We start from the raw sequence: 13,793 nt of genomic DNA, 5'->3' as shown, positions 1-13,793 counted from the left end.
TTCTTTGTAAAATTTTACAAACTTAGAAATTTGGAGCTCAGACTCTGATTTCTTGGTCTGAAACACTGTCTGCTTTTCAAATAGTGAAAGTGCCCCCTCTCCCAAAGCAGCTCATTATTAAGTTGATGCAGTCTTAAGAAGAAGTTATATTGTGTCCTTGCTGTTTAGAACATACTAATTTGAATTTCTGGTGAGGTCAATGTGAAATAACTGTGGACACTTCACATATTGCTGCTATAACTCAGTAGTTTGGTCTCTTACCACTTGCCTTGACTGTTCCAAAATATTCTGTGAGCTCACAGGATAACTAACAGGAGTGGTGGAGGAGTAAATGGTGAAGTCTGCTCCACAGTTTGGTCTGGCCATAAATATCAATGGAAACAGTGCAACTAATAAACCAGAATTTCTCTCTCCTGGAGATCAGCCCAAGCCTCTGTGCCCGCCTAAGGATCTTAGTGACTTCCTCCAAATGTGCTACCCTTCCTGTTACTCTTCTGGCTCTTTTAATAGTCCTTCCTTTTGAACAGGTGTTCATTAGAGAGGGAAGAAAAGGAAAGGGAAGAAAAGGAAAGGCATTTTAACTCTCTCTTTCCTGGTGGCAGGGACTGTATGTATACTTGGTTGTACCGACTTTTATAAGGAATGGCTCAAATATTTTTTTTTTTGTAATGTGTTATGCAGTTCTTATTTTAATTCCCCTTTAATGTACAGTTTTATTCAGCTGTACATGCAACTTTCTTAGCATTCTTTTTCATAGATGACCTTTTCTTAATTGCCACTTGATGGTATGTTTTACATAGGTATAAGTCCACAGGAATAAATTGAGCTTTCTCTGTGTCACAGGAAGGCTTGAAAAAATAATTTGAAGTTTTCATATTGCTTCAGTCAGCGTCAATGATGATGTGTTTTCAGTCTCATTTTTTTCTGCAGCAAGTGGAGACTTGCACTCTACCATTTTATAATAAGTGCTACAATTTGGAAAGATGTTCATGTTATGAATTTCAGCCATTTTTTGCACAGCATATCTGTCACACTTCTGTGAATAAGAAGTCTCTTTTTCTCCTCTGTTAGAAATGATAATTTGGCATCTTTTGAGAAAATGTGATAAAGGAGTAAAGTTTCACAGTATATTAAATAATCTGAAGAGGGATGTGAAACACTGTAAAGGCACCTTTTAGCACTACAAGTGCAGATACTTGATGACATAAGTACATTTACAATTACAGAAGTACATAGGTTGTCAAATCTATGTTAAGTCATTCCAACAACCTATGTATTTTTGTAATTCTTACAGCTTTTGACATTTTCTAACATACTATATCTTTGCTGAGTCAAATTTTCACTTATTTGTACAAAAAGGCTGAGTAAATGCATGAACACCAAGTCAGCTAGGTGTGATATTTAGTCACTAGTTCATTGCCTGTTAGACACTTCACTGTCTGTATTTTTAGCTTTAAAGATAGCTTAGACACTCATATGACTGTATATGATGCTGTTCTCCAATTTAGCTTTTGTTGCAGTTGTGCTTATGTGGAGTATTAAAATGGATGGTGCTGGCACAATTTGTGAATTTTTGTCAGTTTACACTTTCTCTTCGCCATGTTCCCAGTTCAGGTTTATTTAACTTCTCACAATTTATATTTGATTATATTGGGATCTGACTTTTGATTATAATGGGATCTGACTTTCAGGGTGCAAGATGCAGCACTGGAGATTGATTTCTGCATTCATCCTTGCTAACGCTGTTAAACTTCCCTGTGAATTCCAGGCAGGGTGTAGAGCAACTGGGGATTCTACCAGCTTGAGTTCCTGTTTTCAGTGGGTTTGAGCAATGCCATCGTCACAAAAATGTATTTGCCTGTGTGTATGAGTCTATGTATGCAGGTAGGCATTGATGTAATGTGCCTGGTGATAGGGAATTTTAGACAATTTGTAGTTTGACGCTGGATTGTTCTCAGTTACAGAGATGACAGCACGTTTTGTTACTGGAATACAAAAGGTCTACTGTGTCTGTCTTTGCCATAAGGTATATATTCCTAGATCTCTAGTTTTGAATCAACATAACAATACACTCTTAAAGGCAGCTTCTTTACTCTCCAGATTAAACTGGAGTACCTCTCAATTATTTTTCTTTTGGCATAGGTCTGGTAGTTTCAGTTGCTGGTGTGTTGTATAAAACATGCTATTTAAATATATGATGCTTATTTACAAAAAAGGGAGAATTTAAGAAGTGGACTGTAAACAAATTCACAAATCTGATGTAATCGGTAATCTGTTATGTTATTCTTCTCACAATTTATGAGACTAATTTAGTTTTGTGTGATTTGTTTTGCCAGGAATATACCATACTTGGTACATACAGTCCATATTTGTTTCTTATGATAGGGGGTTTTTATGTCATAAAATTAGGAAACTTCATATTAGAGATGCGAATGTATCATGAAAGTCACACAACCTATTTCCATTTGACCTTAAGCCAGAAATTCTTTCAATAGTTGTTTAGAGAAGTGCTTCCATATGATGCGCATCATTCAGTTTAGTGAAGGCCAGAAAGTTTCCCTACTATTTTTTCTTTAAAAGAGTCAAAACACCTTAGAAAATTGTATCCGCTTGAATGTTTCATTGGACACATACATATCAACCCATCTGCTCTCCCTTTTTTCCCCCCACTTTAAAATCTCTTGGGTTCTCAGCTTATATTTCCATGGCTATACTGTTGCAGGATTGAAATTTGAGGGACATGTCAAGGCGTACTCAATCATAGCTACAGCATACTTGCTTCAAGAAGTAAGCTCAGGTTGGTACCAGCAGATAGGAAGATGAGATATGCCCACTGGGATATGCTATTCCCTCCATTCATTAGTATAATGTTGTCATCACACAGATCACATGCCAGGGTTTCTGCTGACCATGTAGCTAGGGCTATATTTCATAGGGCAAAGGCATCTTTCAGGCCCTTTCTGTGATTTTAGTGTTGTAGCCTCTTTCTTCTTATGTAGTGTCATTTGTTTATTTGTTTGCAAGGTGACCTGCATTGCATAAAGTTCAAAAGTTAGAATACCCCAAATCTTCTGTGAGCTGCCTTGAATTTGTGTAGATTTCAGTTCAAACCTTTGGAAATTGAAATTGTCTTAACCTTACAAATGCTGAAGTTTCTAAAACCCTGTTTACTTTGCAGATTTTACTAAGCTAAATGCAACAGCCTTCTGCGTTGTTTCTGTGCTACACTGTGATTTACTTTTCTCAGGTTGTGTGAAAAGTTGCACTTTTTGTACTTTAGGTATTGGAAAACTGTAGAGAATCCGTAATTTAGAACATGTACTTTAAAGGCTTATGGTTGAGATAGAAAGTTCAGACAGTGTTGAGTGCTTGGTTTTAATTTCATTTCTGATTTTTGAGTGCTTTGGTTCTTATTCATAATTTTGAAGTTGTTAAATGCTCCCAAGCATACTTTGGATTGTACAGAGTTCCGTTTGTTAAGAAGCTTACTCATCCTTTCTGTTTGTTATTCATTCAGCTGAGGTGTTTTTCTATAGTGAATTCCTGTGCTTTAGGATCGACATTTAGAGGGTAAAATGTGAGTGGGCTGAGGAACAAATATTTAAACCAGACTTTCCCTTTTTTAGTTCTCACCTTAAAAATAACATTATGTAGTTACTATCCGATCAGACCTAAGTTTCATTGATTTTCTTGTTGTTCTTCCTCTTCCACATCTTTCTTAAGTGATTTTGAACAATCCTTACTGAATTCTCTCTGTTGTTTTAAAAAAATGTTTTGAAGGGAATGCAAAAGCATCTGTATTACCCCACAGTGCAGTTTTCACACTTAAAATGTTATCCCTTCTATCTACTTAAAATCAGTATTAAATATGTACTGACTTTATTGAAGCAAGTCTTTGATTAGAGCCTGATAATGTAGTATGCAGTTACCTCCACATTCATGTCCTACCATGCGTCCTTCTTCATCCTGCAGTTAGTCTAGACATCCTTCAGTCATCCACGTTTAGTTTTATGTAGATCTTCAGTCAATGTCGAAGTACGATATTCCTTGAATTCTTTGTAATTGTTTAATTATAAATGGTGATTTAGGTAAGTCTACTAACATCTAGTTAAATCTAGTTAAATGTCATGTGATAGTGCTTTGGTGACACAGAAGAGAGTCAGTCTAATAGGACCGACTTTGGATAATTAAAAAAAATATATGAAAGCTATGCATTAATTTTTTTTTATGCTGTTGGTTTATAGCAAAGCAATATTTTAATTGGAGTTCAGGGCAGATAAAAGTAAATTATTTTCAATAACTGAAACCACATTTTTAATTTATTCTTTTAAATTTGGAATTATGAAAAGCTATAGTGAAGGCAAAACTTATTAGAAAAGTATGAAATTTAAATAAAACAATATTAAGAAATAATTAAATGATGTGTTACTGTTTTGAATATTGTTACTGTGTAAAGTAAAATCTAGTGCACTCACAATAACGTTAATAGCACTTCAAAAAAACTCTCATTGCTGTTTTTTCATCTTGAATTTGTTTTCACCTAAATGCCTGCAGACTACTTCACAGTGACTTGAAAAATTGACACCAAAGGAGGGTATCCCTAACAGTATATTTTAAACTTCAAATAGCTTTAGAAGTATATTGTAGCCTTCTTTTTAATTTAAGTTAATTTTGTGGAAACATTGAATGATCACAGGGGAACATATTTTTATCATTTTCAGTAGCAAGAAACATAACTTTTAGAAGAAATAACTAAGAAAATTTAAATAAATCCAAGAATGTTGATTAGTTAAAGGTTTCCTGCTGGTGTCTTGTCTTTAATTGCAACTGGTATTTGAGCCTTTGTGCTTGAAATTAGCGTGCCTGGTTGGAGCTGGAACTGCCTTTGGTTATTCAGCTAAGGCTGAGCATATGCGCCAGGGGTGCAGTGGGCCAAAACAGTATTTTCAGCAGATTACCCAGTGTCATTGACCACCCCATCAAGAAATCCCATTAAACACCCCATGGGTGTTGCTCTGGAGATATACTGGGCTGCTCTGTGTAGAGCTGTGCACGTTCTGCCTACTTCATGAGCTGGGCTTTCAAGGTCAGGCTTGAGCACCACACTAGGTCACTTGCATGGGTCCTGTTTTGCCTGTCAGCAAAGGTCTGATATACACACCTATCCATGTAACAAAGTGCTATAGAGGTCTGTATTCTACGGCTAGACCTTACTGCACATTACTGAGGATTATCTTCTAAAAACTGAAGCAAAAATTTTTACCCTATAAAAGATGTGAAGAAAATACTGACCAGGATAAAATTTCAAGACCTGATATTCAAAATTAAAGCAGCAGTACTACAGGGTCTTTTTTGGACACAGTGCTCCAGGTGCAGCTTTGCCAATGCTGAGACAAGAGGAGGGATCACTTCCCTCGACCTGCTGGCAACATAGTTCAGGAAGCTCAGCACATAGGTTGTGAAGTGCATAGGCTGAAATAAGAAATGGGAAAGCAACAGAATAACAAAGATTAGAGAATGGAAAAGAAGGAGTGTCTGTTTGTCTGTCTCCTAACTTTAGGAAAGGTGCAGATATCCATATGTAAGCTAACAGATGTGCTGAATCCCACCCAAAACTAACCTGAGGTATCTGCATGTGGGCAATGGTCAATATTCAGTTGAGTGACTGTAGGTGACTCAATTTGAGATGAATGTCTCTACATTCTACTGACTGTATTGACTTAATCTCCTCTGTGGTGAGAGCTTAGACACCTTGCTCATGTCTCGATGGCAGCCTATAAACATATGACAACTGACTAAGCTGACAACACTTACTCCTGCATCCATTAAAGCACTGGAGAAGAAAAGTAGTTGATTCATCTGGCATATAGGGGACGTTACTTAGTGTGAAAGTGAGGTTGTAATTGTTTGGGGAGGAGGGAGATGCAGATATTTCCAATTCTGGAAGAAGAAGAAAGTAGTGGGAAAAGAGGGGAGAAGGTAATAATGTGTCATAAGAGACTGTCTCTTTTATATCCATGACTTCTGAGATCCTGTAGAAAAATGGATTTTAGTTTTCAGTTCGTACTTCACATCTAAGTTTTCAGTTTCTCTCTCAGATCTGAGGAGGAGTTTGTGTGCCCAAAATCTGGTCGTCACCTTGGTTAGCTGTGTCAACTGGTTCCAGTAAGAGGTAGATTGCTTCTGTCAAGCTTTTCTACCTTGTACATGTATACCATCATGGCTGCAATGTTACCATTGTTTACAGAGGGAATCTGTAAGAGTAATTCAGCTGTGTGTGTACTTTGGAGACATCTGCCATAGGATGAGTCACATTATAACAGTGCCCGTTTCTCTCTGTTGACTATGAAACCAATAAGTAGGCTTTTAAATTACAGATGTCTACGTTGGGGCAGATAAATCCAGTCATGATCTTTTATGTAAAGAAGCTTGGTTAAGAATATGACGATCATGCACAGAACTTTAGCAGAGCCCCAAAGGAACCTATCCTTAGGTCACAAGTACAAGTTAAGAAAAGATGTACTGTGCTGAAATGGCAGTGCAGTCATGCTTGTACATACACAAAGAATGACTGAGATCTGATAATGATTGGACCTGACCAATGAAGATAGCATTGATGGACTCCGAAGAAGAAAATTCAAGGTATCTGAGAAATTTATGAGGCCAGTCAACTGGAAAGGAAATTGAAGAGAATTAGTTTATTATTATAATCTTATTTTTCTGTCAAGCTAACTATTGCAAAAAGCTGCTTATACGCTTAGTAGCTATTTCTGCAAAGAACACCCAAACAAAATAACCTGTTGTGTTACAATTGCATTGCAGGTTATAACTAAAAGTTGAAAATACATGTGTAGTGGTTTAATTTGCTCAGTGGTTTTCACGCAGTCTCCCTTGGTTTGATAAATGTGTTTCTCTAATCGAGGTAAATACAGAATCTTGACACAAACTTTAACCCCTTGTTTTGATTCAAGTTGTATAGAATTCAGAAGATACTAAGGATAAAGCAGATAAAATAGGTATAAAAATGTCACTTTACCTTAAGAATACTGCTATTTGTTTTCAGTTTGTTAATATCTGAAAATAGCGATGTCTGGAATACATACGATGAATATATTTAAGTTATTCAGAATAAAATCACTGAATATTTGCTATCGAGTTCTAACCATTAGGCAAAATAATTTTCAACATAATTTTCTACACCAGTCTGCCTACTGTTTTTTCCATTTGATTTCCTTTTTTAGTGTTAATCAAGTACAATGATTTTAATTACCTCACTTAGTAGATAGACTTTAAGTATCTTAGAGCATATGTGTCTTTGTCCTGTAAAATACTGGAGAGCTTCCATGTTTGGTTTACCTAATACAAAGAGAAACTACAGTTAGTTCCTTTTTCTGAATAGTGTACAACTTCAGAGGGACATTAGGGACGGGGAGGAGAAGTTGGGCTTTATACAGGGGCAGGAAGAGGTTAGGAAACTTCATGTGAGGACCAGTAGTAAACCATGATGTTAAGAAACTGAAAAAATGTAAGCACACTTTTTCTTTCTGCAGCGTGCCAGACAATTTCCAGCATAGTCCATTTCCTCCGCTTAGTATTGTGCCTCACACAGTGTGGTGGATGAGGTTGTAGGTTATGATGGTGTGACTAAGAGAAAACAACTAAGATGTGTTTTATGTTGCCAGCCAGAAATTCTCCATTCTAACAATGTGAACTTAACTGCAACGTCTTTCTGTGGTGACTTTCTAGAGCCTAAAATACACCAGAGGCTTATCTGTTTGGGGGAAGTAGCCCTTTAATCTAATATACAGTGCTGAAGTTGGGATATAAGGAGATCATCTTATCTTCATTGAATAAACAAAGTTGGTTTACTTTCTTAAACACTAGAAATTCACAACAAGTCTGTAAGAAAAATGGTTTAAAAGTTACTGTATGCTTTGTCAAAGCTTGGGTTTTTTTAAATGATATATATCAAGTTCTGTATATGAACCAGCTAAAAGAGGAAGTTCTTTGGAAATACTTGACATTAGCAGGAGTGTGTGACACTAAACCAGACTGAATCACGAGACCTATTTTAACTACAAATGTCTCCATTCTGGTTTTATTGGAAATATGCAGATAGGTATCTCTTCCTCACTAGATGAAACTTCTTGAAAATTGGTTAAAACTGAGCACAGTTTTAACGTTTCTTATACTTCCATCTAATAGCTTTATAATCGGAGTAGTAGATCAAGGGAGAGAGGCAGGGGAGTGGCACTGAAGTCCTAACGGAAGTGGAGGTAACAAGGTGGATTGTCAGTGTACACTTGGTGCTCTTCACTGCTCAATCTGTCCTTCCATCTGTTTATTCTTCTTGTGAAGAATTGCAGTCTCACATGATTGCTCTGAACAATTGCTAGCCCACAGTAAGTTTCATTGGCAACTATATGTAGAAGATATACTTCTCTTCTGCTAGTCCCACACAATTTTGTCTTGTTCCTTCAACAGATGCTTTTTATTTTAGATTTTACTGTGAACTTTATATTATCAGACTTCTCAACTTCCTGCTTTGTGAGCACAGAAGTCTACACGTTTGGGTTATGCAATGAGGTTGTGTCTAAGGCAGGACAAGGATGGGCCAAGACATGAGTCTGCTACTGAGGAGCAGCAAGGAGAGAGAAGGCAGCCCACTGCAACTGGTGCATTGGCTATAGACCAGGCATGCTACTCCAGTGAGCTCCATAAAGCTAGGAAGACAGGTAGGAGCCATGCGTATGAGTCTCACACACAGTGCAAAGTGCCATTCTCCATTTTAGCAGTGTCCATATATTATAAAGCCTTTCTTTCTGATTAAATGCTCTGGAATGACTTGCTCTTTACAACAACCTAAAAGGAGGTTGTAATGAGGTGGGTGTCGGTCTTTTCCCAAATAGGACAAGAGGAAACAGCCTTAAGTTGTGCCAGGGGAGGTTTAGATTGGATATTAGGAAAACTTTCTTCACCAAAAGCATTGTCAAGCATTGGAACGGGCTGCCCAGGGAAGTGGTTGAGTCCCTATCCCTGGAGGTATTTAAAAGGCGGGTAGACAAGGTGCTTAGGGACTTGGCTTAATGGTAGACTTGGCAGTGTTAGGTTAATGGTTGGACTTGATGATCTTAAAGGTCTTTTTCAACCTAAATGATTCTATGATTCTATGACTGGCTGTCTCTGCTTAGAAAAATACAAGAATGCTTTTGCTGATGCAGCTACTAGTTGGTGCTTGCAGTACACTTTCCCTTCTGAGACAAACAAGTCCCAAAGTACTGACACTAAAGACATGCTGCTGCTATCGCTTTGCTGTATTTTCTATCTTGAGTTGATAAGAGAATGATTCTGTTTGCGGTTAATGTGTTCAGACACATGTCAAGATTTGTCATACATTCAAGGAGATGTATATTTTCCTATCACCACTTTGTTTTGTTCTTGTGACTTTTTGAACCTGCTCAAGATGAAAACATTAGGCCTTAACAAAGGACTGTCAGTGATAAGAGTGAGCAGAGATCAGTAGCTGGGAGAGAAATTTGGAAGAAGTGAGGGAGTGCTGGTGTGATGTTGGACAAAATATTTTGAGCAGGAGCACTTTCCCTGCCTGGTTATACCTGTGCAACCAGGAATGCAGAATCCCTGAGACTAAAGAGGGGGCCTGGCTCCATAGCCTAATGATACGAGGTGGGTGGAAGGAAGATAATTTGTAGGTTCTGGTGCTGCTTGTGCATTTTGCGTCTAAGAAATCGTCAGATTAAATGTGTACATAACATTTGCAACCTGGTTCAGTAATTCTTGCTCCCAGAAAAATGACCTTCCTGGTAGCCCTAAATCTAGGTTTTCTTGAGTGAGGAGCCTGTCTACATAACTCTTTTGGGACCAGGTGGTTAGCCACTGCGGGACCTTCTTGCTAGGTAGATACCCCAAGTACTACATACCAAAAGCAAATGAATTGCAGAAGTGATAGGAATTTTCCTCCACTTATCCTTTGGCAACTATAGTTCTATCTTAGTTTCCAGTTGATGTGCGCAAGTTTTGGTCGTGGGCTTACAGTCATCTGGAAAATTTTCACTAGAGCTGAGGAAAGAATTTCTGAGGTCGTGAAGAAGCTTCCTGTTCCAGTGCCCTGTCATTCCTGGAGTCCTGTCAGGACCTTTCTTTGAATACAGAAAATGTTTGTTAAACGCAGCCTTCACTATGATGCCAGAGTTTATGGCCTTCCTCTTATCCCATCCCAATTACCTCCTTCCTCATTGCATGAAAAGATTGAAGGGGTTAAGGGTAGTATAAAATTGTTCTTTCTCATTTTAGAGTGGTAGCCTGTGTTTGAAGTAGCATCCAACCCCGAGAGCAGTCATAAAATGAAAGCAAAATAAAATGAAAATCAATGTTTCTCAAAGCAAAATGTGTTTTTGCTAAAAGTCTTGTTATCTTGCTAGATAATTAACAATAACCTTGTAAATAATCTGAAAAACATCCCCCTCTCAAGGAAAGTTGCATTTTCCTGTACTGTCTCCCTTTGTATATGCAGCAATGCATTGGGTATGTTTATACTAATGTCAGTGAGATAAAATAAATATCCACAAATAAATAGCCCAGGTGTGGAGTTTCTACATTGCTTCTAGCATAACTGCATTGTTTGGGTATGTTTACAGATTGTCTTGGGTTTATATCTCTTCCTGTTCATTTCACTCTGTTGTCACAGCATAATTCTTGTGGCATAACAGACAATAAATAGTCACGAATACTGAAACATGGCATAAAGCAGAATGCAGACTCGGGGTTTGTGGAAAGAACTTTGGCCTTCCTGCTGGACCACTTTGGTTGCAAGTGCTAGGGCTTTAAAGTGATGGCTGAGTGATGACTGCAGATCATTAATGGGGTACATGGATTTCTGTTGCTCCTTCTGAATCTGAAACGAAATCAAGCCCCAAGGCAAGCACAAGTGTGAACGCAGGGAATGGGTATTCTTATAGGTGGGAGAAGTGCATCACAAACACTGGCTTTTTCAGTATCACAGTTTTTAATGAACTGGATTTTGAACTTTTTTTTTCCCTCCTACAAGGTAGATGGGATCCTTTTGGAATAAGTCTGTGCATACTCTTAGATTTAACTTCAAATCAGCTGTTTTGCTTTTGTTTTTACTGGAAGGAAAGACTTGGGTGGTAGGGGCAGAAGCCTTAAGGGGCTTGTATTTTTCAGGAGTGTTTACAGTGCTTCAGCATCATCAAGGGCAGCCGTAATCTTCTCAGATCAGCGTGCAGCATACCCTGACCAGTTCCTTTACTAGAAATGAAAATTTTGTTTTAATTTTGACCTGTTTGAGAAAGGGTTGCCTGGTTTGGGCTCAAATTCTGAAACAAACAAAAAAACCCATGCAGCTTTCTGAGTCACAGGCAATGCAGTACACAGATTTAAAAAAGTAATAGTCTGTAGTTATGGGGAAGTTGGAGGTAAAGAAATCCCCTGTTCTTTCTTTGATTCTTGACTGAGAACTCTGGGTAAACACAATAAAAAGAGCTTTAAAAAACAGAAAGACCAACTGCTATCTGCAGCTAAATACAAAGTAAATACAGTGTATTTTAAGCTTTTTGGGTTTGTTTGGGGTTTTTTTTAACATTTCATTTTTGGTTTTAGGTTTCTGGGATTTGCTACAGCAGCAGTATATTAAAAGTTCATCAAATTCTTTGTGTACCCAGCTGGGTAGCAAAGATATTTTCTTGGACTCTTGAACCAATCTTCTCATCTGCGGAACCAACGAATGAAGTTCGAGTGGGAATGGGAGCAACAGTTGACATCCAGAGGCAGCAGAGAATGGAGTTACTGGATCGTCAAATCATGATGTCTCAGGTTGCCCAAATGAGGCGGCAAAGGCAGCAACAGGTATTGATATACATTCTGTAAGGGTTGTATGAAGTTATAGGAAAAATACATTTTTGGCTCATACCTCTTTTGTGGTTCCTGTTTCTTAAAAAGAATGTATTTCTTTATTCTTCTCCATCACTGTTGTACTCCTAATAGCCATTTAAGTGTTTTATGTAGCTTTATATGTTAAAACTGCTTCATAAGATGTAAGCAGAATGTCAAACAATCCTGTAAGGATATCGGTACTTCTGGCATTCTTTCACCAAAAATGAGGCTGAAAGGTAAAGTGATTGTGTCTTGGTGGTCTTTCATAAGAGCTGTTGTGGAAAGTTAAGAAATCAAAATGCTCCTGGCTTTTCTGAGTATTTGTATTGTTAACATTCTTTTCAGAGAGGTTGAAAATTGCCTATGTAACTCTTTTGTTTTCAGATGTACTTTGGATAAGGCTTGTTTCTTTTAAGAAAGTTCAGAAATTAAATTCTCTAACCTTCTTACAGAGGTCAACCACAGGGACTTTCTGTTTGCCGCATTTAACGTTCTTGTTTTATTTCCTTATTGACTAGAATAGGAGAGCCTTTTTATTTTCTCTGTTTTAATCAAACCAGCAAAGGCAGATATTCACATACTTTGCGTTGTATGGCAGTAAAACAAGGCAGATGGTGCCTCAATTCACTTTTTCCTGTTTCTTAGACATATGTGTTACTAGCAGACAACATAGGCCTTGCATTGCTCTATGTGAACATGTATTGCTCATAATTTAATTACAGCCTAGCAATTTGAGGTCGTCACTGATTTTCCCCTGCCTGAAACACAGCCCTGTACTGATACACGAGTTCTCATTGTGTTCGAGGTAGTCTAGTGCAAGCAGATAGAGCTATGTTGCTGTTAATTTGTTGCCAGATTTAGAGGTGTGATGGCCAACAACTTTGGCCAACAGCTTTGGCCAACAACTGGACTATGAATCTTTGTTTCCAGTCCCTGATTTGGTTTTCCTTGATTTCTTAACATTTCAGTCTGATTAAATCATTCCTCAGGTGGAAGGATCCTAATCTACTTTTCTCTATTCCCATTAGAACATTGGTCAGTTTTCACATAAGAACTGAACCAGAAATTACTCAATTCTTGAGCTTTGCCGTTGTAATAGAAAATGAATTGAAAGTGTCTGTTGGGCTACGAGCTGCTGGGAAGAGTGCAGCCAAGTTTCTTCAGATAAGAGGAAGAAGCCGTTTCCAGTTATGAAGAACAATCTTTATAATATATCTTTAATTGCAAAAAGTGGTAAATAAGTTCAGAACGGTAATGATAAAAGAAGAGTTGATAACATTTTCTGCTCAACTTCTCTTTTCCTTAGGCTATGAACAATGAAAGTGGAAAAATGTCTTTTCATGTTTGACTTCAAATAGAGTTCTTTAAAAAGGTGGAGGGGGTTAAGTAAAATAAATGAACATTGTTTGAACACCAGTAAGATGCTTCCCTTTACAAGTTGCTGAAACATTTTCAAGTTACCTTCATGTTTGGCCTTTAACTTGAGCACAGCATTTAGTTAACTGTTAGTGCTAATCTGTGAAACCAGCGATCAGAAGGCAATGGGATCAATGTATGAATGTTTCTGAGAGGCTCTTCGGAAAAGATGCGTCATGAAAGCTTTTCACCAGAGTTTTTTTCAATGATTCACAGAATTTACTGGCCATCAACTAAATCACAGAAAGCATCATTCACAAATGTTGAGATGTAGTGGTAAAAATGAAAAGCAGGCCAATTTCCGTCTCAAAATAATATTTAAAAAATTGAAAACCATTTTCTGGATTGCTGTACTTGGGCAATTCTTTTGCCTTTAGGGCCTTGCAAAGGTATAATTTGAAGACAGTGGAGTTGAACAGATCACATTACAGATGGAATGTAATTTAGATGATAATTTTACCGGGGGG

At 37.6% G+C, this 13,793-nt stretch overlaps 1 protein-coding gene across 1 annotated transcript in view; it reads left to right on the top strand.

Moving 5' to 3' along the window:
• The window catches only part of UBAC2 (UBA domain containing 2), a 102,239-nt gene that overhangs the window by 70,461 nt on the left and 17,985 nt on the right, over nt 1–13,793 (top strand). Inside the window, exon 7 of the mRNA XM_035898112.1 lies at nt 11,638–11,883. Coding sequence (XP_035754005.1) covers nt 11,638–11,883 — 246 coding nt within the window. The remainder of the gene's footprint in view (nt 1–11,637; nt 11,884–13,793) is intronic.

The sequence above is a fragment of the Egretta garzetta genome, unplaced genomic scaffold (genome assembly GCF_000687185.1).
Source record: "Egretta garzetta isolate BGI_Z169 unplaced genomic scaffold, ASM68718v1 scaffold257, whole genome shotgun sequence".
Classification (NCBI taxonomy): domain Eukaryota; kingdom Metazoa; phylum Chordata; class Aves; order Pelecaniformes; family Ardeidae; genus Egretta; species Egretta garzetta.
This window is presented reverse-complemented; position numbering and strand designations above follow the sequence as displayed.